Consider the following 25,287-nt stretch of genomic DNA (forward strand, 5'->3'; position numbering starts at 1 on the left):
ACTAAGCAGCTTCAGTTTGGCCTGTAGGTGCCACCATATCTTCAGTGGAAGAAGCCACTTTGGAAGCCGAGATGCCGCCATATCTTCAGTGCCTCCTAGAAGATGCTCTCATTGAGCTTCTCTTCTGCTTTGTCAGCAGCAAGAGTGGCTTTAGTCTAAATAGCAGAATTCATTGATAGCTTTTAATTCTGTGTTGTCAGTTTTAAAAAAGTTGAGGCTGTGTGGGGCTTCCCTAGTACACGCTGGTACAGAAATTTTTTCTGTCTTACCAGTGTGAAGCAGTGAAACTGTACCACAAAGTTCAGTTGAACAACACAGGCCTTAGGGCTGCTGACCCCCTGCACAGTTGAAAATATGCATAAGACTTGGCTCCCCAGGGGCACCTGGGTGGCTCAGTTGGCTAAGCATCTGACTTTGGCTCAGGTCATGATCTCACCGTTTGTGGGCTCGAGCCCTGCGTCAGGCTCTGCGCTGACAGCTCAGAGCCTGGAGCCTGCTTCAAATTCTGTGTCTCCTCTCTCTCTGCCCCTCCCTGCTTATGCTCTGTCTCTTTCTCAAAAATAAACAAACATTAAAAAAGAAAAAATCTTGGTTCCCCCCCAAACTTTACTAATAGCCCACTGTTGATCAGAAGCCTTACCAGTAATATAGTCGATTAACACGTATTTTGTATGTTATGTGTATTCTATATTGTATTCTGACAATAAAGTAAGCTAGAGAAGAAAATGTTAAGAAAATCATAAGGAACCATATATACCATATATGTTAACTAACTAGAATTTAAATAAAAACTTGAAATAAGGAAAAAAAAAAACATAAGGAAGAGAAAATACAGTACTATACTGTATTTATCAGAAAAAATCTGCATATAAGTGGACCCCAACCAATTCAAACCTGTGTTGTTCAAGGGTCAGCTGCAGTCTGTGATTGTTTGCATGTCTTTCTGTGTATGTGCTTTAAAAGTAGGATACGCAGCATTCATAGTTACTGGCTTGCTACCTCCAAGCCTGTTCTTAGTCCAATGACCTGGAGTTATTTAGTAAAGAACCGGAAATATATTCTGACAACAGCTCTTTGGACTCTTTTGCAAATCCTATGAGGATATACTACATAGGCTTGGTGATCAGAAATGGGTCAGGTGAGATACCATCAAGTCCAGTGTTGTTTTGCCAGAACGACCTGCAGAAAAATAAATCTCCCTGAATTAGATGGAAGTCACAGTCTTCATTCTGTTCTGTTTTGGTCATAAGAAAACTCCATGTAAGTTATTTATTTTGTCTGGGCTTAAGTTTACTCTCTATAAAATAGAGGGTGAGGGGCGCCTGGGTGGCGCAGTCGGTTAAGCGTCCGACTTCAGCCAGGTCACGATCTCGCGGTCCGTGAGTTCGAGCCCCGCGTCGGGCTCTGGGCTGATGGCTCGGAGCCTGGAGCCTGTTTCCGATGCTGTGTCTCCCTCTCTCTCTGCCCCTCCCCCGTTCATGCTCTGTCTCTCTCTGTCCCAAAAATAAATAAAAACGTTGAAAAAAAAATTAAAAAAAATAAATAAATAAGTAAATAAAATAAAATAAAATAGAGGGTGAAAGTAGTCTGTCCCATCATGATAGCTCATTAAGAATTAAATGAGATATTATAAGTGAAAATGTCTAGATTTTGAAAATAAAAGTCTCTCGATTTATATGTTCTTCATAGTGAGGGGAGAGGCAGTTAAGAAGACTCTAAACAAATAACCGGTTACAGTTTAGTCCCACAACAGATTCCCATATCTCTTCCAGATCATCCTGCAGTCTCTGTTGCTGTTTTCTGTAATTCATAAAGATTTCCTCAGACCTTCCACCGTCTCCGTTTTCTACCCTTTCAGCCGTTGCCATTATCTTGTGGCTTTGGATGTAGAAAACCTGTTGGATTTACCTTTGAAGCTAGGATTCAGGCCCAGTGCGAAATTAGGCAGGATTCAGAAGGCAAGGCAGGTGTGCTTACACTTGCGTTATCCCAGGACCCTCCTATAATGGTAACCCTCAAGTGAGGGTTTGTGAGCCCTTCAGAGAACAACAAAACACTTTGAAAAGAAAATCATGCTGTCCTGGGTGTTCCAGAGCTTCCCATACTGGCCCCCTTCCGGCACCATTCCTTTCTGCAATCCCACCCCACTGTCAGCCCTGGCACATAGTCTCACGAACATGCCACCTGCCTTTCTCTCTCTCTCTCTCTCTCTCTCTCTCTCTGGCCCCATCCTTTGGCTGCTCAGTTTATTTTTTCCACATCCTCACCCTCTTCCAGTTCCAAGCTAAATAACCCTCACAGATGGCTTGTTCCATCAGAGCTGTTTAAGAACACAGGACAGTGAACTGGGGTCCAGAAGGAGCTGCCAAAGCCCAAGGCTGCCCTTCCTACAGAGGTCCAAGACAACTTTGTCATCAGCTCTTTAGAAGTCCATGGACAGTGAGCAGAAAGGCTGGCAGGTTGGGTGGTGGAATATCTCTTTAACAGTATAATCCTCTAGCAGCTAGCAACTAGTTCTCACTTAGATTTACAAGTCAGAACCTGGAGCCGGATACATTGCATACTCCATTTTCCACAGAAGACAGAGCACTTTGTAGTTGGCATTTCTCCCCCACTTTTTTACAGCATGGAAACCCAACAGGAAATGGCAGTCCCATTTGTGTTTTGGATCGTGGTTTGAGTCCTTACTGAACCTCTTTGTGAACTCCTGGAGAGGTCTAGACCCCTGCCCTGCCTGACCTGAAGGGCAGTATTCCCAGCTGTCAGCACATCCTTGGGAAGAGGGTGAACTTCAGACGCCTATTAGAAATCCTGCAGATGAGAGGAGACCCAGAATTTCACTATTTCTTTCCTGTCAGCAAGGACATGTAAGTTTCCTGTCTGCCTTGTCATCAGCTTTGGAACACTTTTCTCCTACATCCCTTCATGCATGCAATGGTCTGTAAGCTTCTGCCCCCATTCATTATCCCAGCACCCTCCTTCCCTCTGTCCTAATCAGATGGGTCTGGTTAATTTTGCCCTCATGACAAGACAGCCTTTTCCTCATCCTCACAGTTATTCCTGTGGGACATAAAACCTCTCTGATCATGGTCTCCCTCTCTTTTCCCTTCCTTCTCTGTCCCCCTCTAACTGTACCCTTTGTAAGTCAGTTCCTCTGAGGTCACTGAGGAAGGGCAGTCTGTGCCATTTGCCACTACAGGAGTCTCTTTTTCCTCGGTAAGCAGAGTTCCCTTGAGAGACCCCTTCCCTTCCTCTGCTGAAAGCCATGTTGGCGGCTTCTCTGCCTGAACTCAGGCATAATGGGGCAGGGAACAATGGCATGTGTGCAGCGTCCTGGCTAGACAAAGGGAAGTTAACTCTTAGCCAGAGAGAGCAGACAGTTGAGGAAGCTTCCCCCGAAAAGAAGAGAGAAGGCAAGGAAAGACAAAATTCTGTGGCAGGGAGGTACTCCCTGAGAACTCAGGCAGAAACCAGCATCTCCTCCCTAAGCCTGATCTTTCAACTGAGAACCAAATTTTTGTTCTTTCTCTTCTCTGCCTTCACGTCTTGCTCCAAGACCAAGAGCTGCCAGATGAACAACACACCCTGTTGCTTGCACAGTAAAAGTGTCTCAGGCTAATGGATTCGTGGAGCCTTGGGGTGCCAGGTGGAAGCAGACGACTTTGATTTCCTTTTTCTTGTCCCCATGCTCCCTGGTGGACTTGCCTCTTTACGGTACATCCAGAGTTCAAGACTGTGTACTGCAGAGAACTTGGGGACACTCATATGTAGGTCTTAAGTTGACACCCAGCAGTGACTAGTTTCCCATATCCATTCATTTCATCAACTGATGGGCTAAGGTCTTGCCCCTACTGTGTCCAGAGAAATGAAATTAATCTGAAGGATATAACTCCTTTTAAGACGGGTACGCTGAGAAATGTTAAATTTCATTACCTTTGTTCTTGCCTATGGCTTAGCCAAGCATCCGTTTGGTTTGTGTTCATCTGAACGCAGCCTCATCAGAACTGTTTATTTTGTCCTGGGGTTGGGCCTTTGGGTTGCTGCTGAGCGGGGCTGGGGGTGGGAGGCATCCCTTAGTGAAAAGGACTTGAACTTAAGTCCTCTTCCCCAAAAGTACCATTTCCTTCTAAGAGGCTACAAAGTATAATGAACACAGACATCGGAATAACACGAATCTAGGTTCAAATCCCAGCTTCACCACTTACTAGATGTTCGTTTCCTCTGAGCTTCAGTTTCCTCTTCCTCTTTCTGTCTCAAAGGATTACTGTGATAGTCAAATGAAATAACATAATGCCTGGCAACCAGCAGTTACCAGTTCATCTCCACCGCAGCTTTCCCAGTACAATGGGATATTTCAGCCACTGGGAAGCTGTGGGCAGTGAAAATTGCAGAGGAAGTAAAATGCTGACTTGTTCTACATGTTGCTACCCTGAACCTCCCTGATGGGTTTCTTGCATGCTCATGAGTTTTTTGCTTCTAGAATGTGCCCTACCCCGAGTTTGTATTCTGATCTCCAGAGACCACTTCTTACCTCTTTGCCCCTTGACTTTTCTTAAAGGGCCCTTCTTGGCTTTGGATCTGGCAAGAAGTTAGCCAGAAAGCTTGCCCTCCGCCTCCCGTGGGGAGGCTCGTAGTTTTGGCTCATACCCTCCAAGTGGCCTGGAGAGAGCTACAGGGTGTCGGAGATGGCCATGGGAAAGAAATGGCTCACAAAAAGATGACGGTGTGTGAGCCAGCAGCTCCCCACTGCCTGCTGGAGCAAAAGCTCAGTGAGGCCGCCGACAAGAGTCTTCAGAACACTAAACAGGTGATTAAAACATCAGTATGAGTCTTTCCAAACTTCACAGAAAGCCAAAAACTTAGTTTGGACACCAACAGAAATTTTCCGCTCTGGAGCTTTATAAGCTGGTCTGCTGTTTCTTCCTCTGCTCTGTGGCCAGAGGGGAGCTCTGTGCTAATGATTCCATAAAACCCTCCAAGTCTTCCTGAGTGGCTTATCATATGAGAAGAGCCGATACCACCTTTTTCCATCATGAGTTGTCTCTAGCCTCTCACTGTTAGTTCAGATTCTGAAGCTTCAGCCCTTCTGAGAAGGCCAAGCCCAACTCTTGGCACTGACCCCTGTGACAGAGCTGAACTCCAGCATCAAGGTCAGTGGCAGAACTGTCTTTCCTCTCCTCCTTTCCAAGATGACTGCCCAGAATCATAGAAACGTTTAAGAATGGAAAGAGACCTTCAGAATCATCTGCATTTTGCAAACAAGGTTCAGTAAGTTAGCCAAGATCACATGAGTTAGGAAAGCATGAAGTGAACTTTCCTCTAGACCCTGCTCTCCCCAGACTCATGCCATGTCAGCCGCCTGTGGGAAGAGTGCCTCACCCAAAGGAAGTCAGTCTTCAAGCAGTGAGCGTCAAGAGACTGCCCGCTTTGAGTTTCTGTACGAAATCAGACTTTTCCCCTTGCGGGGATTGTGAGAATCTCTGCCTGAAGCACAGGTAAACCTTCTGGGTTCATAGAGAGCTGCGGGCAGTTGGAACACTGGTTACGAGCAGAGGCATACGGGTGGGTGCGGAGCAAATAGGGGATGCGGATTAAAGAGTACACTTACCATGAGGAGCCCTGAATAACATACACGGTATTGTTGAATTACTGTACTATACACCTAAACTAATGTAACACTGTGTGTTAACTACAGGGTAATTAAAATTAAAACCTTGATTACAAAAAAAGAGCAGAGGCACATTTTAGCTCCTCCATTTACTAGTTGTATAGCCTTGAGCAAGTTACTTCTCTGTGCCTTGGTTTCCTCGTCTGTAAAATTGAGATGATGACAGCACCTGCTTCATGGGGCCGTGGGGATTAGAGGAGTTGTGTATGGACCGTATCTGGCACGGTGCCTGGCATGTAGCAGCCGTTCACTAAGCGTTAGCTGTAGCTGTCAGGGTGAAGGAAGCACGCAGCGGATTTTGTTGTTATGGCTAAAGCCCTGTGGCATAAAGCTGTCCCGGGAAGTGGCTCTGGTGAGGTGGCATGAACACAAGGCTAGGAACTCCTTTCATCTGGCTTCACATCTCATTTAATTTACTCAAGTTTCAGTTTCTTCTTCTCTATAATCAGTACCTGAATGTAATAGTAGCTGCTTCAGAGTCACCTGGCTGGCTCAGTCGGAGGAGCATGCAGCTCTTGATCCTGGGGTTGTGAGTGTAGAGATTACTTGAAAGTAGAACCTTTAAATAATAACAATAACAACAACAACAACTGCTTCCGGGACACCTGGAGGCTCAGTCAGTTAAGCATCCAACTCGACTCTGGCTCAGGTCATGATCTCATGGTCCATGGGGACTTCCTGTAGTCTTCTACCCTTTAAAGCACTGACTCTCAAACTTCAGTGTTTGCTTATTTAGAGTACACATTCCAAGCCCCTATCCCTAGAAACACTAATTTAGTGCAAAGTGGAATCCAGGAGTATGCATTTTTAACAGACTCACTATGTGATTTTGATGCAGGTGGTTTTGTTTTTGGGGTTTTTTTTTTTTTTAATGTTTATTTTTGAGAGAGAGACAGAGCAAGAGCTGGGGAGAGGCAGAGAGAGGGAGACACAGGATCCGAAGCACGTTCTAGGCTCCGGGCTATCAGCACAGAGCCCAACACAGGGCTCGAACCCACAAACTGCAGGATCATGACCTGAGCTTGTCAGACCCTTAACCAACTGAGCCACCCAGGCGCCCAAGATGCAGGTGGTTTTTAAAAATGCTTTTAGTGTTGGGTGCCTGGGTGGCTCAGCTGATTAAGGGTCTGACCACCTCAGGTCATGATCTCACAGTTCATGAGTTCGAGTCTCACATCAAGTGAGCTCTAGCCCTGCTTTGGGTGAGCCCCACTTCTCCCTCTTTCTCTCACTTTCCCTCTCTTTCTCTGACCCTCACTCGCGCGCTCTCTCTCTGTCTCTCAAAAAAAATGCTTTTTAGTGTTTAGAGGTATAGAAAAGGGAACTGATATTTATTGAATTTCTTCTGCATCCCAGACATTTACCTTACTTACACCTTATCTCAAACTATGGATGGACTTTAGTTAGTTAGCTTTAGTTAGCCAAGCTTGAGGCATGGGCCACATGTAAGATTCAGGACTCTGGGTGTAGAATCTGAAAATACAACTTAAAGTGGCTTTCTACCTCAGCCCTAATCTCAGAATTTCTGTGTGCCATATTTTTAGTATGCCATGAGGATTCTTGAGATATGGCTGCAGTTTTTTTTCTCAGAGCACCACATTGGTGCTTTGAAGAACTTAGGTCTTACCCCTTGCTGAGGTGTGTTATACCCTGTCCAGGGGCAACAGCCTCTAGTTAAGACAAGGCAAAACGTGCCCAGAGCTTGGCTTGTTGTGGTATCTTAGTTCAAACCCAAAACTCAGTAGGCAACCTGTCAAAAGAGAGTACCTGTGTTTTATTGAGCCCAAACCTCCACAGGGAGCACTATCCAAAGCAGAGAGTAGCATCTCTGAGTTTATCCAGGGTGTCTGTGTTGCACAACACAGAGTATGATTCACATATTGTACAGTGTGGCTGTCTCCCGTCTGTGATCATGTCATCCATACTATCCACGTACTCAGTGTGTGTTAGATGCTACAGATAGATTTTTCTTTAAATACGTGTGTGTGTGTGTGTGTGTGTGTGTGTGTGTGTGTACAAATTATGGTGCCTACCTTCAAGAATCTTACTTAGGGGAGAAAACAGGACAGACTGATGGGAGAAAGATACTGAGAAGCATTAACAAATCAACAGATCAGATTTGTAGATGTCATGAATTTGAGAGGGAACACATTCTCAGGTGACAAATGGAGGATCCAAATAAAACTTGATAGGTTACAATGAAAGAAGTAAATAACAAGATGAAATCAACTAGGAATAAAGGTAGAATCCTACCTTATCCAAAAAGTCAGCTGCACATAGCAAGTAGCACGCAGCACAATCGTAAGTAAACGGGGTTTTTTTTATAGCATGGGAGGCCTCAGTGAAGGAATGTTTAAAAGGGAACAGTGGAGGGCTTGCACTTAGTGGGGGGAGAGATTATTTAGCCATTTATGTGGAAACACTTTGGGGATTTGTTGATTAAAAAGCTCACAATGTGTCCTTAGTACAAGGTGGTGAACAAGAAAACCAGTACAGTTTTGGCCTCAATTCATAGGACGGAGGTATCCAGAATGGAACAAGGAGGAGATGTTCCGTCTGTTCTCAGCTGCCGGCTCACACGTGGGCACTCGCTCTCAGAGACACATTAGTCTCAGTGAAAGTCTTGGTGAAAGAATAAGCAGGATGTTGAGACAGTTGAAGTGAAGAGCAGTTGAAGGAAGTGGGGCTGTTCAGCCTAGGGAAGGTATAATACAATCGACTTCAAACCGTCCGAGGCCAGTCAGGTAGAAGCAGAATTTGGGGGGTTTTATGTGGCCCCCGGGAACAGAATTAGAAGCACCAGGAGGCAAATTTGGGCTTAAAAGAGATAGACGTTTCTACCAATTAGAAAAGTTCAAAAATGGAATGGGCTCCCTGGTAGAAAATGAACCCCCTTGTAGAGTCAAAATAGTAATAGACCTCTCATACAGCGTGGTCAATACTGGAAGATAACAGGAAAAACAAAGAAATCCATTAAGTAGGTAACAAAAATTACTCCCACGTTTCTTAAGCATTTGATGGTTTTAAATCCACAGTCTTGAATCCTTCCCACTTGAAATATTCAGGAAGGGGTTGGATCACTGGGACATGATACGGAGGAGGTTCCGGTTGTGGCAGCGTGGCTCTGAAGGACAGGCGACTCTTCGAGGAAGCAGTACACATGCTGAGGGCTGCTAGTGAGGTCAGAGAAGGTGAATGAAGTGTTGGCCTAGGCTACAGGTGCTGAAGGGACCACCTGTGGACTTGGGAGAGTTAGCATAGGTTGCTGTGGAATCCCTCTCTAGTTGAAAGTTCTGTGAGGTCAAGGATGGCGTCTGCCTTGTTCTCCCTTATGTGCCCAAAATGTCTAACACATAGTAGAGCCTTAGGAAAAATTTGTGGGCGGTGGGCTGGCACATTGAGTAAGACTTCTTAAGAAAGACTTTGTATCAAACATAAAGGAAGACGAGGGAATGAACTGATTGAATAACAGCAAAGCCTCAGAGGTGCAAAAGGGAGCCAACAGCATGTGGGGGGATATCAAACAGGGTTGCCTGGGGCCTTGAATTGAGGATTAGGGAATAATAGCAAGAAGGGAGAGTGATGATACACAGTGGGGAGGGGACGGTGGGTGGCAGAGGGCTCAGACAAGTCAGGGAAAGCGTTAAGAGAGATCGGGATTTCATCTAGTAGTGAGGCTGAGCCCGAGGGAATTAATTCTCCATCCTGACTTCCTGAGGACCCGTCACCTAAAAGGGATAAAGGAGCGCTGTGCCAGGTCTCCTGGGGCTGTTTCTTCCTCCTCCTTGAGGGAAGAGGAATGAGGATTCTGCCACCCTGCGTGCTGCAGGTCATAAGGCCAGGGTGACGGATTTCTCTCTTAGGACAGAGGCAGAGAGTCTTCCATATACCTGATCTGAATGTGACCCGCCACCCACTGGAGCCACCGGGGACTTTGTTTTCTACTGAATCCTCAGGGCCTGGAACAGTGCCTAATGCACACAGTAGGCATTTAGAAAATATTTGTTGAATTGACTGTTGACTAAGTGTGTCGAGTGCTGCAGATATCTCAGAGAGGGTATTCTCCCCCACACACGTGAAATAAAACTAGGAACAAATTTGGTGAAGGAACCTGAACACAAACCTAAAGGGTGGTCTCCTGATCCTGGCCATCTGGAAGCAAATAAGAATGTAGCTCAGCGTAACTGGAGCCCAAGATAAGTGCTCCTAGCCCAGAACTAACTGGCAATGTAGAAACAGACTGCATGCGGGTATTTGCAGACTGAGACAGACATGAGGACTTTCATCCCCAGGGGCTGAGCTTGTAGCCTCCCCTGCTGGTTCAGTAAGTGAGGGCCCCAGCGCCTGTGTTCCAGGTTTCAGACCAGCTGAAGCCAGCCAGACCTGAAAGGCTTGTGTTGGCAGTGCCAGTATCCGCCCCTGACTCCTGCCGATGTGGGTGGCTGCTCTCAGAGCACTCTGCAGGGGAAGCGGATTGGACTGCAGCCCAAGCTACTGCTGCCTATAGTTTGCTCTCTGCAACGGGCTCATGTTGAGAATGCACCTTGCTCGTACAGCCGGAGCTCAGAGCTCTAGAAAAGAATAGTTTCTTTCCACGAGGGAACCGTTGGAGAAGAGCAAGCTGTACTTTACACAGGAAAATCCAGACTCCTCTCTCTGGCTTTGTTCAGAATTCCAAGCTCAGGAAATTCAGGTGGGTAGAAAATGCCACACTGGGGATTTTCTCATCATTTCTTTTGTATTGAGGAACCTGGAGCAAGGATCCAGCTGGGTCTCATTTAAGGAGGATAGTGCTAAAAAGACAAAGCCACCACACAACCCCAGTATGAAGTAGCTAGATGGACAAGGCAGTCTTGATATTCAGTACAGGATTTTAGTTCTGTTGTGTGCATTAATGGCTTGTTTATCCTAAAGCCCAGGTCCTTGAGGCCTCTCTAGAGTCCCACAGAATGCGTCTCTGTGGTTAGGCCTAAGAATCTCTGTGGAGATTAGGAGGAGGGACAGCTAGAGAGAGGCCAGGCCTTGCTTCCACCAAGTGGCCTACCCAGCAGCCTGGATCCAGCACCTTAGTTCTGAGTAAGATATTCCAGCAGCCTCAACAGCCAGGTGAACATTCCAGAGGAGTGCCAGCCCCATGTTTCCTTCTTCATTACCTCTGAGTCTGGCTTCCACGCACGTCTGAGCAGAGTGAGGCAGCAAGGAAGAAGAAAAAAGAACAGCCATTCATTAATTGAGCACTTGGCCCAGGCACCTTGCTGAATGTTTGATAATGCATTATCTCTTTTAAACCTCAGAACAACTTGAGCAAACAGAGGCTCAGAGATGCTAAGTAACTTGTCTGTAGACACACAGCTAGGAAGTCGTAGTTAAGACAAGTCTCGCAAGTCTCTCTGACTGTGAAGCCCAGGCTCTTGATCAACCCCGTTTATTGCCTCAACTTGCCTCTTTCCAGAATGGACCCATTGTTTCTACTGTATTTATCTTCTCAGTGCCAGGGTATGCTCCACAATTCTGTTCCCTCGACTCTCCCTCCAGGGTGAACATAATCTGCCTCCCAGTAGCCAGGTACCTGCACCTTTTGGAATATACAGTAAGACTATTAGGGTAGCCTCTTCCCTGTCCCTGAAGTCTTCTACCTAACCATTTTCCAGTTCCCACCCATCCCTCTCTAGGAGACTTCAGGGCAGTGCAGGGGTGCAAGTGCACACACACACACACACACACACACACACATACACACACAGTAGAGGTGGGTGTGGCGAGCGGCTGCCATACCACTCTGAACAGGCATCTGCGTGTTGTCAGCTGATGGGTAGCGCCCCCCATTGCCTCCATTGTGAAAAAAACACAGCTGTTGGGACCAGACATGTGGAATGGGGTGACTGCTGTGGGCTGGTCGACGATGTTAACATCTCATTTTGTGATTCATTGACCTCTCAACTAACACAGACTAACCATATAGGACTAAGGAGTGCTGGGTCTGGACATTGGGATCGAAAGTGACTGCAGGAGAGGCCTGCATTTAGCTGCGTTGCATAGAAATGGGGCCCCGCTGCAGCAGGGATAGGGAAATGGTGAAGTGCTGAGTGACTCCCTTGACAGTGTGCCCAGGGCTTTTCAGGTTATGTGTCTAGCACAGGGACCCGTGCCTCTTCTCCCTCTGCCCCCTTTTTCATTCAGCACCTGCACAGGTTCTTCCTTTCTTTCCCCTCTGACCCGCCACCATCTCTCATAGTCCAGTACCAATTCACTCTGATTCAGGTAGGCTGCGAATGTCTGTCTCCCCATCATAAGCTACTCCCTGTGTCTTCAGAGTGAATGTGCATCCTTATGGCCAGCTCCCTCCTGCCTCTGGAGTCCGCTCCCTGCCTGGAAACCCCTCCCTCTAGGAATGTGAATGAACCACTTCCTCTGTCCTCCCAGCTCCAGAGGATTCCCTGTGTCTGAACTTTCATTGGCAGGCCTCTTTGTAGGCTGACCCACCCTTGGCCACTACAGAATTGTCCTTCCCACCCTGTAGTCTCCTGTGAGGGTGAGTCGTGAATAACCAGAGGTTCCCAGTTTGTGAAAACGCTTTAGTCTGACTTTAGCTTCTTGTAGCCAATCTGTAGGCTTGGCTTATTAAAGATGATAATTAACCCATTGCTAATTGACCTCAGAAGCCAGCCAAACAGCCTATATTCACCAGCCTTGGTGGTGGATTTGCAGGCTATTTTAAGCTTTCTTAATAATCTCCGCAAGACTTCACTTTCTGTCTGCATCTTATTTGCTCTAAGGACATTCTGTAAAATTAACAAGCTATAAAATTTGATTGAAGGTTTCAACAAATGTGAGAATAATTGGCTCCATTTAGAGAAACAAGAAAAACAACCTGTAAACTTCGGTTTGTAGAGGAAAACCCATGTGATTTTTTTCTCTTTAACCAGAGGAGCAGTAGCAAGCAGGACTTTTTAAGACCAGAAAAAAATAGAGAACTGGCTGATAGTACAGGTTTAAATTCTGGTTCCCCCAAACCAAGAGTTCAGAAAAAAGAAACTACAAAATCAAACCAGCCCCTGTTGTGCTTGTGCCTTCCAAGAGGCCCGTTTGGAGATAACAGGGACCCCAATAAAGATGGAGTGAGTGCCTCATTCCCTAGAACTTGCATCCAGAGGCCTGGGTCTCAGAGCTCGCTTGGCTACACGGGCGCAGGGAAGGGAGGAGTGTTCTCCCTTCTCTGTGGCAGCTCTGAGGTGTTGAGTCTTGCAACTCAGAGGACATCAATCAGTCTGTGGTACCTGGTGCTCAGTTCCTTTTCTCTGTCTGTCGCCCTCCCCCACAGTCCATAAGACAGATCTCTTTTTCTGTTCCTTCCAGGGCATCTCTGCCCAGGCCGGGCTTGTCTCCTGCCAAGTGGCTGTAGAACACTCCATTCCTTGCTTATCAACCCCACCTAAGGTACCCCAGACCAGTAGCTCCGTCTGCCTTCCCTCTTCTCTCTTGACCTAGAGGTTTCTTCCTGCTTTCCACAAGACCTAACTTTTCACATAGCTCCAAGCTCCACTTACCCCATGCATGCTCTCATTATACCTCTAAGGAACTGAGCCTGTGACAGGACAGACTCCTGTGTGGCCTTGCCACATCTTGCTTTCAGTCCTCCTTTCTGCTTGGTTCTTTGCGTGTGGACCTGATCCAGTGATAACCGGAGCCCTGAAGCTAGAGGTTTCAGTTCCCACTGGTGGGGCACGCTGCCTCAGATGGTTTTCAGGGGAACGGAAAGGGGCTTTCTCTGGGCGCCTTTCTTTTAGCTCTTCCCTGACCTAAAACCCCAGTTTTCTTTTCAAAGCTGACTAGAGTGATTTGTGTGAGACACTTTGTCCATCAGTGTTGGAGTTCCTGGTAATCTCCTACACAGTGAGTCTCCCTCCAGAAGGGCCAGAACCGCTACTGAGAAGGTGCTGGGTCCCAGGTTCCCTGGGGTAGTCCCTGGCCAGCAGCCCTTTTACTTACCTCTAGCCTGTTAACAGCCCATGACGGAGGCCTCCCCTGCCCAGCTCTGTCTCCTCTAGAAAATCTAGAGTTTGCCCAGAGCTGCAATGTACAGGCCGCTTACATTCTGTGTTTTTCATTGATATAGAACGGAAAAATGTACTCATGAACAGAGCTGTTGTGAGGATTATGTCATAGACTTCAGCTGGACTCCTTCCTCTCCAAGCAGGGAGCCCAGCTTTAACCCCTGTCCTACCAGGAAGTCCTTCTTGGCCAGCCAAAGAGCATCTTGGAGTTGGCTCTTTATGGGTGGTTCGAAGGGCTTCTTCCATCACGGTGTCCCTTATTAACCACATTTAAACTTTTTCCCCAACTCAAGTGCTGGAGTCTTTGTCTGGGAGAATATTCCCATAAGCCTCTTGTAAACTACAGGACCAAGAGAACTGTGGTCCTCATTCTGCTGGGCTCATTCCTCTGGCCTTAAAGTGGAATGCTTTACCAGATAGGCCAGAAGGCTGGAGACAGAAGTTTCTTTATGCCCCTGGGCAAGCCCTAGACTTTCTCTCTCAGTTCCCCCATCTACTATATAGCTAGAAGCCCATTTCTCACTCACTTTGGAAACCTAAGGAGACAGCACAACCTTGGCTGTCCTCCCTGCTAGTTGGATTGCAAAGGAGGGAGTTTGCAATTCCAAAAGGCTGGGTAGCTTGTCTCTCTGCAGACACCTAGAATTCTCTTTAGATCTTTTAGTGGCATCTCAGAGATCCCAGTGGATCGAAACCCTTTTGAGAATCAGCCAGGAGTGCCCTCGCCCTAGGGAAGGAACTAACTGGCCATAGCAGACAAAATCCCCAAAGAAACCTTGTTCCTTCTAAACATTAGAGGGACAATCAAAAAAGGGGGTGGGGGGGACACGACATGCCTTTTTGCTTTTGCGTCCGTGTGAATGACAATCCCCACTGATCCCCTAAGGATGTGCTGCAGGCATACTCAGGATGTCTGCATCCTTGGGGCCCCCCTGCTGTGCCCTGGAAATCCCCATCTCAGGAGTCCCACGTCCATAATGTGCCCTTTCTCCCTCTTGGCCACTAATCACACTTTCTTCCTGAGCCTTTGAGCATGCCACCAAGCCCATGCTGTAAACAGCAGGAACTCTTCTCACTGCCTATCAGCAGGCACACACAGCCATGGACATGCTCTGCTCTTCTGGGCACATTTCTGCTGCATATTCAGCAAGAGTCCTGGCATACTTCTTACCATCCAGGTGATGCCAAGGACCATGGCAAGCTTTTCCTCTGTCTTCCTCTCACCCCTTAACCCCTACCTCCTCTCCATTCACTGGTAGCAGCCTCACACTGAAAAGGAAAGTCCTGGACCCATTACATAATTCTCCATAGTGCAAGCAGTAGCTGGGGCATAAGGTCAGAGGTCATAGTGGGGTCAGGTGGCTGACACACACTGTAACGACAAGGTGGTTAAAATTAGACCACAGAGAGGAAACTGGCAGTCTTGTGGAAATGCAGAAGTTTCCTCTGCAAGTGAGAGGCTGGGGATGCAGGGAGGCCACTGTGCGTGCTGCCTGCCAGGCCATTACTCACTGCAGCTCTGTTCTTTAATGCTTTTTAGCCCCTGCTTCTGTATTCCTAGCCTTTCTCATGACATGTTTGAACAAACACACGCAGTGGAACCTATGGCTACCTGCCCTGGCCCAAGTCCAGGACCTGGCACCCCAAGTTCAAGATGGCTGTCCTTTCCTAAGCTTTCTCTGGGTAGCTGAGCACCTGTTAAGTCAGCTTCTCAGGTGGAGGTGGTCGAGACTTAGCCTGAGATTCAGGCCTATAATGCTACCAGGGCCATTGGTGAGGGTGAGCAGGGGGCACTCATAGGCAGGGAGAATAGCAGGTTTGGCTGGGAGAGGCAGCAAAGGATAGAGTCACAGAGTTGGAGTCACAGCTGACTGGTGCGTGCTGCACTTGCCCTGGCCAGCCAGCTGGCACAGTAGCGCTCAGCTCCACAGTGTCCTAGAAGACTTGGATCACACCTGCCTCATGTTCCCCTGTGCCTGTTGGTCCTTACTGCGAGCCTCCTGTGTGCCCCACTTGCCCTTAGCACCCCCTGGTAGAGAAGCACAAAAAGTGCAAGATGTATCCCTTTGCTACCAGTGGGGTTATTGTCCAGGTGAGGGGCATATGCACCTGTAAAACAAGGAGCAAACAAGCAAAGCCAGTCTCCAAGTTTGTACTTTACTATGTGATACAGACGTAGAGGTCCCTTTCGTGGTCTGGAATGGGAAAGCATGGTGGAGGGCACTCTCCAGGGGCTAAGGTTAGTGCTGATGAGGCAGTGATGGCCTTCACCAGTTTCCGAGCTCCAGATCAAGCACTTCCTTGGTACATGCCCTGCCAGTAAGGAGGAAAGGACCCCAGAGGCCAGAGATGAAGAGCAGGGCATGCGAGGGTGCCAGCAATGCAGACGGGTTTACAGGTGAGGACACACCTGTGTGGTCTCACAGGAGAAGGACCCCAGACAGAGTGACTACGGAAACTTCCTCTGAGACACTTACAAATTTGACGATTGCTCAAGATATTGAATTTCATTTCAGCTAAATCAGCCCCAGTTTCTCTGACAGCACTGGCTTATGTGCTGATGTGGCCACATGGGAGCAGGATGGCGTGGACCCCTGGAGGAGCAGAGCTTTGGTGAAACACCCCCTACCTGCTTTGCCTGTCTCCCTTCTCCTGACAACAATTTCCTGCCTGGCCCCAGTCTCTTGAGCACGAGAAGCTCTTAGGTGGAGCAGGAACCTGTCAGGGGAAGCCTGAAGTGATCTAGCTGAAATGAAACAGCCAAGAAAGCCCTCATCATTCATTTTGCACTCAGGCTAGAAGGGCTCCTCTTGGGAACCGAGAGAGAGGGGAGCCGGGAGGAGAATAGAGTGGCCGTGAGGGTACCAGGAAGCTGTATTCTGTGAAAGCCAGTGTTCTGTGCTCCCTCCTTCCTTCTATCAATTAAATGCTAAACTTAGAAGAATCTAGTGTATTCTTTTTTTATATCAGGACCTCAGTAGAAGAAAGGCAAAGCCCAGAGGGCCTTGATCGTGGGGTTGTCTGCTCCCCCAGAGATGACCTAAGAGAGGTAGTGGTGCTCTCTTCCTTCAGAGGACCTTGACCTCAACCCCCTTGCCCTGGCCCTCCTTCACAGTCTCACACACGCTCAAACTCCCGCTCGTTCACCCCACAGCCTTGTCGGGTAACTTTGACACACTTGTCACGTGCCCCTCTGCCAGCAAACAGTGCCTGTCATCTTCATCTTCCCTTTCAGAAAATGCTGTTTTGCTTCTCTCCCTCTCGCCCTGTAGGTTATTGCAGCCGACTGCAAAAGGGTCACAGTGCTGAAGTATTTTCTGGAAGCCCTTTGTGGACAAGAAGAGCCTCTGCTGGCATTCAAGGGTGGAAAATATGTGTCAGTGGCACCCGTCCCAGACACCATGGGAAAGGAAATGGGAAGCCAAGAGGGAAAACAACTGGAAGATGAGGTACTATGCGGGGAGAGCCCGCTGTGGCAGAGGGAAGGCTCCCCTCCCCGCCCCCAACCCTGCTCTGCCCATGGCTGCTGCTCTTACCCTGGTTATTTATAACCACTCACAGCAGTATGGATGTGGACGTGACCAGCCAACTTCTCAAGAGTGCACTCTGCTGGTGCCCCTTCCTGCCAGTCCCACCCCAGTGTCTCCATCTCACTCTGCTACGAGTTCCAGATGCTTCTTTTTAATGTTGCATTGGAGGAGAAGGGAGGGAAAGAAAGAGTTTAATAATGTGCAGCTCGGGAGGCTTAGGAAAGGGAGTTGGGGGTGGGGGGTGTTAGGGTTCAGGCTGAGGATCAAGTTTATAGATGTGTGGAGCTCAGCGCAACACAGGCCTGAACTCCAGCCTCCAGCACACGTACAGGAAGAGCTGACATTGCTGGCCCCGTGTGGAAAATCACCCCCTCCCCCGGCCTACTCTCCCTCCCTCGCTCACTCGCTCCCTCCCTCCCTCCTGCACATCCTGATGTGATTAAGGAATTCTCCTCTTGTTTGTTTGCCCTTGGTTGTTCCTGTAGCCCTTGCTTCACTCCAGACCATGTGTATATGTGTGTGTGTATGCGCGTGCGCACGAGACCGTGTACACACCCCTGCTAAGCCCCACCACCGGTTGCCCTCCTGTCCACGTATGTGTCTTCTTGAGGGGGATTGTTGTCACAGGTCTGTGTGTGCTGGGTTTGTGTGTTAGTTGAAACAGAACTCTGCCGCCGGCTGCCCTGCTGGCTGTGGGTTCTGAGTAAATGTGAGTGTGTGGTGATGCCGGCACATGCATGCGTTTCCTATCGCTGCCAGCTGCCCTGCTGTCTGTCTGGGTGTGGGTAGCTCTGTCTGGGTGTATACACACACACAGCTCACTTATGCCTGAAGGTTGACTCTCCTTTTTTCCTCTGCAGCATTAAAGACAGAGGAGACTTAGGTGGGAAGGAACGTGGGACTTCAAGAAGGGACGGAAGTGATTGTAGCCAGAGGCCAGGTCACCCGTAGGCCAACACAGTCATTTGGCCCACAGCAGTCTCAAGCGCCTGGTGGAGCAGGGTGGGGTGCAGGGATGAAATCAGCAACAGGCCAGGGAAGCCAGATGTCAGCTGGAAGCTGTCGTTTGTGATCTGAAGCAGTGATAGAGTGGCCACCTTTGGTTCAGAGTCTTCAGAGCAGCAGAGTCTTGGACTGGCTTCATTAGAATAGCTGGAGAACCCCACCCCACCCCTGATGACACAGGGCTCAGCTTCCAGGACAGAGGTGGTTCCAGGGATAAAGCTGAGCCCATGATTCCAGACTCCAGATGAAACCTGGGCAGGGAATAACGGGAAAGAATGAGCTGTCAGTATGGGAGGAGGCGGTGGGTTGCTAAAGCCATCGGGGTGTCCAGGCTTGAGGTGGGACGGAGCATGCCACCCAAGCCCTGGGTGCTGTGCAGGGAAGCATGGGTGGGGCAGCGCCTCAGCCAGCTGTCTCACCCACACTTCAAGGCTGAGGCAGACAGTGGAAAGTAAGCAAGGCCAGCATCCAGGACTGCTGTGAGAGATGTCCTCTGGCCGGTGGAGCCCACAGTACCAAATCCGGTACCAAATCTCACCTCAAGTGAGGCCCGGAGAGAAGGGCACAATGTAAATGCCAAGGGGGGCCTCCTCCACTCTTAGGAGGATCAGACCAGCTCTCCAGGCCCAGAGTTTGGCTGTGCCACTCTCTCTCTCCTTCTAAGGCTTATTGACCAAACAAAGGTTATGACCCACACCATGCTGCCCACTTCTTCCTTTTCCCACGAGCCTCCTGGGTTCCTTTATGTTAGTGGCCCCTGGGAAACCCTGCTTACCCTGGTCTTTGTAATTTCATAACCCCACACTTCCTCGTTTGCTGTGAGAGCTGAGTGAACCTCAGACAAGCCTCACTGACCCCCTTTTGACCTCAGTCAAGCTTACTCCAAGCCCCGTGATAACCCTGTGGATCTCTGATCAGAGCAGGCAGAGGCAGTGTTCCCCCAACAGGTTAGTTAGCCATCCTGTCCCACTGACTCTGGTCCAGGTTAACCTCACGAACAAGGAAGCAAATGTGTAGACCGAGTCTTCCTCCTCATGGCCTGAGCCTCCCAGAAATGAATAGTCTGTGGGTCGTCAGATGCATGGTGACTGTGGACAGCGTCCCAGACCCCTGAGACTTCTTGGATAGTGACAGTTCTAACCCCATCCTGAGACCCCCGTCTCTCCCTAAACTGAAAGATTGGATCACTGAAGCTGGTTGGGGGAGGAAGAAGGAGACGGTGATTCTTTGTTTCCTCAGGCATCATTCTTCATGAGCAGAAGAGAGTCCCATTCCTTAGAGATGCTACCAAAATACCTGTCTTCCTGCCCCTAGATTTTGCTCCCAAGACAAAAGCATCACCTTGCACCCACACACTATACCAACCACTTTCAGCCCAAAGAATCCTTCAGAATATCATCTTGAGATGGACAGTTAGAGGAGAGAGCAAGACTCTAATGAACAGGTCCCGGGTGGGCTTAGTGGAAGCCTGAGCCATTCAGGGCTGGTCTGGCCTTACTGTCTAGATTCAAGACCCCAGCCTTGTTGGTAAGAGCACATACTTTGGAGTCTGTCCCACTGGAATTTGAATCCCTGACCTGCCACTTATTACCTTTGACCTTGAGCAAACTGTTTAACTCTCTAAACCTCAGTGTACTCATTTATAAAGAAGGGATGATAGTGACACCTATTTCACAGACCATCGTGAGTATTAAATGAGTTGATACGTGAAAAACACTTAGCCTAGTCATCTGACCAACAATAAGCATTCAGTAAATGGTAGCTGTTATTGTCATAATCATTGTCATTATTATCATCATCTAGTTAGAAACACAGGAATCTTCTCCTACTAAATCACTCCCTGTTACCCATGCTAATGCTGTCCCTCAGAGGACACTGTCTTGGGCAGCTGCATGTTCTCTGCTGACCAAGGTCAGAAGTGAGAGAGTGAGGAATGGAGCCTGGGACCACCCGGGGAGTGGGGGCTTCTGAGAGCTGAGGCTGCAGGCGGGGAGGGGCCATCCCTGGGGAAGGCTCCACCAGCCTGGCAGGAGGCTCCTGAAGCTAGCCAGCCATCTCCTAGCCTGCCCAGACCCAAGAGGGCAGCCGAGCAAGGTCATGTCATGTGAATTCCTGTAATGGGGCTCAGCAGCCCCCACACCGCCAGGCTGTGGTCTTAAAAAGAAACCAGGGCAAGGTCTGCTGAGCTACAGCATCTGCTCCCTGAAGCTATCTCGGGGGCAGGGGAGCTTCCACGCCTAACTCACAGCTCTTGGCCAGAATTGATTCCTATCAGATCATTAGCAGGAATTAGGTCTAAATTGAGTGGTTCAGCTTTCTCTGTTGTTTTCCCCTTTGGTGATTTCAAAAGGAAAATATGTTCTAAGCAAGACTTGGTGAGTGTGTGCAAAGGAGAATGGAGAGCTGTGTGTATAAGCATGGAAGTATATGTGTGTGTGAGTCACTTCTCCTGTGGACATATGACTCTCCAAGAGGAAAGAGCCTGGAGTGCAAAAGGGAGCAGTTGCTGTAGGGCAAGGTGGCAGCTTCTGTCGACTCCCTCTCTGCCTGAGTTGAAGGAAGCACACACCTTGGGGTCCTTTGTAAGGAAAGGCCATTCTTTCCATGGAGTTGGGAGTGCTAGGAGGACAGAAGGGTGGGGCTGGGAAGGGCCATGGGCTCACAGTCTCCTCTCTCCCCTGGTCTGCTCCACCGCCCAAAGGAGGAGGACGTGGTGATTGAAGACTTTGAGGAAGATTCAGAGGCCGAAGGCAGCGGGGGTGAGGATGACATCAGGGAACTTCGGGCCAAGAAGCTGGCTTTGGCCAGGAAGATAGCCGAGCAGCAGCGTCGCCAAGAAAAGATCCAGGTGGGGCCTGCCTGGGGAGGGTGGTTCCCATCAGGGTGGTGGCTATGTAGGGCATAGGGTGGGGGAGGGGGGGGGAGTGTGAGTCACAAGTAGAGATAAGAAGGACCCTCTCAGGAAGAGACCGTCTTGCGGTGTCCTTACTGGTCCCACCCATTTTCTTTCTCCATCACCAAATTCTGGTAGCACTTTTGGTGCCTGGAGTCTCCCTTCTCGTGGACTCCAAGGCAGAAGCAGGTTCTTCTCAGAGAATCTGCTGAAAGCTTCTTCTCCAGTGATGATCTGTGAATACACACCTACACATATACAGTCTTCCACACAATTTCAGGGTTTCAGAGTCCCCTTAAACCTTATCCAGGCACTCCTGGAGAGGTCATAGGTGCTCTGTTGAGAACACCACTTCTCAGGGAAGAGAATGTCATAGCCACAGTCTGCTTATCTGGATTCCCAGTGTAATGGCTGAGCCCCTCTGGACAGGACACACTAAACCGTCCTGGAGAGAAACTACTTCATCTCCACACACGGTTCCTCCACCATCAGCTCTGCTGTGGACCCATACCTGCACTTGCGGCAAGTTTTTCTCTATGGCTCTCCCAAGTCTGTCCTTTTACACTGTATAAGCTCACTTCCTCTTATCTGGGGCTCAGGGCAGACAGAGAAGAGCCAGTCGTGTTCTTCCCTTTAAAGACTTTAAAGACCGTAAGCATGGGGAAGCATCGGGCCTCTTTAGGAATGTCTTGTTTCCAGTCCTCGCTTCAGCTGCCCCTTGCCTTTGGCACAGGGCTTAATGTTCTGTGGTCAGGCAGACCTGATCACATTCTGGGCTCCACCACTTACTGGTTTTGTGACTTCGGGGACATTAACTTCTCAGAGCCCGTTTCCCCATCTGTAAGATGTAAGTGGTAGTAGCGCCTGCCTTCTAGAATTGCCGTGAGGCCTACGGGAACCAGTGCGTGTAAAGCGCGTAACACAATAAATGGCACACGGTGTGTGCTCCGTAAGTGGTCACTGTGGCCTGATACTTGTCTAAACACCGACCAGAACTCTGCCCCGGGAAGGGGAATGAATACCATTTGGGATCCGTTGCTCTTGACGTATTCGTGTCCCTTGGCTGCTTGGAATCAAGTGTGGGTACCTCCTACCAGGTTACTGTCACAGTGTGGCTGCCTCTTCAGCCCTTCTGGGGTCTGTGTGTAACCCTCTGTTGTGGCCTGCAAGGCAGCTTCATCCTCAGGCTGTCTTTCTTCCTGTCCTGTGGTTATTTTCTTCCTCACCGTCAGTCTTCCCAAAGGTTCTGTCTATACTCGCCGCCTCCATGTCCTGACCCTCAACCCAGCAGTTATGGAAACCGTGGTGTCAGAAGTCACCAAGTACCTGTCTTCATCGAGTCTCGATCCCCGTCATACTTGACGTCCCTGTAGCTTTAGGCCCTGAAGCCCCCTTCCTGCGGCCGCAGTCGAGCACAAGCAAACCCTCTGTTGGCCACACCTCCCTCCTAGGCTTCCTCACCACCATTCTCTTCTTGGCCTCCTCCTTCCTGTCACTTCTTAGTCTCAGTGTGCAGAGTTGGCGCTCAGCAGATATTTGTTCGGTGACTTAATAGACAGTAGCAACTAGACAATCCTCTTAAATTCCTCACTGGCTTTTAACCCCTTCTGCTCATTTATTCCCTTCTCTCCTGTCTGTTCCCATTGCCACAGCTGTTGCTCTAGGCCATGTACTGACTTGGATTAGAGCAGTCAGAGCCCACGCATTGCACAACTCCAGGGGGTGCTGTTTACTCGGTAGTCTGCGAACGTGCCGTCCACACACCAGGATCCTCACTGCCTCCAGGGCACCTCACGTGTGGTCATCCTTCTCTTCCCAAAAGAACTGCTCCCCTGCTCAGAAATCATCTGTGCCTCTGCTTCACTAGTAAAATCTAATTCCTTCCTATGGCATTTAAGGTTTTCTTGTCTGTTCCCAGTGTTTTCTCAGCCTCTTCTCCTCTCGCCCGTGAGCCTTATGAGCTGTGTGGCATTGGGCAAATTATTTAACTTCTCTAAAACTGTTTCCTCATCTATGAAATGAAAGCGGTAACAGCACCTACCTCAGAATGACAGTGCGTGTGAAGTGCCTGTCCAGACACTAGTGCCCTTCTGCCCGGACCACAACACTAACCGTCCTCTCCTCTCACTGTCCCCTGACGTGCTCTACCCTGTCCCACTCTCAGGTCTCAGTCCATGCTGTTCCCTCAGACCAGAATACCCTTTTCCTGCTCCACATTTCCTATTACCTGTTGAAACTCTAGTCTTCCTTCAGTCCTCGGATGAAACTTCATCTCCCCAGTGAAGCCTTCCCTGATACCCCTCAGGAGGAATTCATCCCTCTCTGCTCAGTGTTCCTGTGGCACTGATTTATGCTTCATTTCTGAAACTTGTATCATGTCTCGTATTACAGTTATTTCTGGACTTGTTCCCCACCCACCCCACCCCCACTGTTGTACTGTGAACTCCTTAGAAGCAAGTACCATGTCTCCATCTCAGTGTGTAGTAAGTGGTAGTGGAGCATCTGCTAGGCTAGGGGTCGGGGGACACAGGACCGAACCAAAGAAGTCCCGCCCCAGAAGGTGCAGGGTGTACAGTGAATGGAGGAGCCAGTGATTTGAGGCGTCAGCGTGCACTGTGGCCAAAGGGAAGTACAGGATGCTGTGGGAGCACATGCCATGGGGACATGGCCTCGTCAAGAGCGCCTTGCTCAGCTTGGCCTCTCCAGCAACAGGCAGTACATTGCAAACCGGAGGTCTTGTATGAATCTTGCTTGACGTCTGGTGCCTGGGGCTGCCCCTGCTTGGGAGCTTTGTTCCCCTGTCACCTCCTTCAGAGCAGGCTGCTCGGGCCTGGGCACCACAGGCCTGCTATGGGCCAGCTGGGGTTTGGGTTGCTGTGGCCCCTTTAAGAACAGGCCCCACATGCACCACTGCTGGCGGCCCTGCCTCCTGTCAGCCTTCTTCCTCCAGCCTCACAGCCACAGGAGGATTTCTCAGCAGAGGAAAAATTCCCCCCTTCCTTCCCCCCCCCTTTTAATGCCCGGGGCCCTTCACTTCCATAATTCTTCATTTTCCAGCCTTGAACGTAAGCCAGACACATCTGTCTGGCCATATGCGTGAACCCTGGAGTCTGTGCCGAGGTGGCTGTAAAACAGGGCCGGTGAAGGCCCTTCTGGGAGAGCACACACATGTGTGTGCCCTCGGGCCATTGGCTCCCTGCCCAGAACCACGGGGCTGCAGCACTCCAAACCCATGTTAACCTTTTCTTATTTTTCCTCTTTTTGTTTAATTTAAGGGGGGAAAATCCCAAGGAAAAGGTATAAATTGTCCTGGGAGTGGGGGAGAGGCTCCTAGCTGGAGAGGCCATTATTGTTGGCAGGTACCTGGGTCACACTAATACAATAAGGAAGAGAGGAGCATCGGGTGAATTAAGATTGGAGAGATGGGCTGTAAATTACACTGCTCTGAACTCCATCAGTCTCCAGGGGTGTTAACCGAGAGGTGTAAGGCAAGTCCCCAGCTCCCGGCGCCTTTTACAGATGCAGCAAAACAGGAACCACACATGTTTGGGGAAGGGGATATGAAGATGGAGTTGAAAAAATCCTCCTGGCCCCCATGATGGCTATAAAGTCCAACTGAGATCTGGGGCTGTAGCCACACCCCCACTTCCCTTCTCCCACCTAGACCCCTGGGCCCAAGCTCATCTGTGGGATGGGGGAGGTGAGGCCTAGCCTCCCTCCGCAGCCTGTCCCTCCCCGCTTCCGGCCTTGCACAGAGGCTGGTGAGTGGGGCCGACTGGAGGTCAGAAAAGGGGTGTGGGCAGCTCTCTGGGCCTGTGCAGCTGGAGCCACGGCACCCAGGCAAGTCCCTGAATACTGAGGGGCCAAGACCGCCCACCTGGGACTTTGAGGCCACGCTCTCCGGCTCACCCCAGGCTTTGCCTGTTGCCTGAGACACCTCTTCACATTAGGTCGGTTCTGCCCACCTAGATGCTTTCTGACCGAGTCCTTTTCATTCCCGTTGCCATTCTTGGGAGGTGTCTGGAGACCAGAGTGCCAGGTACATGGTTTGTCTGGGCAGTTGGTCTGAGGTGTTTCAGTCCTAATCAGGCCCCTAGGGCTAAGCAGTCACTGAAAATCCGCCTCTAGGCATGAGGC

The 25,287-nt window shown here is 49.4% G+C and overlaps 1 protein-coding gene across 3 annotated transcripts in view; it reads left to right on the top strand.

Annotated features, from left to right (window-relative positions):
• Positions 1-25,287, top strand: part of SMG6 (SMG6 nonsense mediated mRNA decay factor) — a 229,102-nt gene that overhangs the window by 189,505 nt on the left and 14,310 nt on the right. For all 3 annotated transcript variants that reach the window (XM_047080613.1, XM_047080612.1, XM_047080616.1), the window contains 2 exons: positions 16,995-17,171; positions 20,959-21,105. In XM_047080613.1, coding sequence (XP_046936569.1) covers positions 16,995-17,171; positions 20,959-21,105 — 324 coding nt within the window. The remainder of the gene's footprint in view (positions 1-16,994; positions 17,172-20,958; positions 21,106-25,287) is intronic.

The sequence above is a fragment of the Lynx rufus genome, unplaced genomic scaffold (assembly GCF_022079265.1).
Source record: "Lynx rufus isolate CCGP_SWC_20201006 ecotype Redwood Valley unplaced genomic scaffold, mLynRuf1.p SCAF_18, whole genome shotgun sequence".
Taxonomy (NCBI): domain Eukaryota; kingdom Metazoa; phylum Chordata; class Mammalia; order Carnivora; family Felidae; genus Lynx; species Lynx rufus.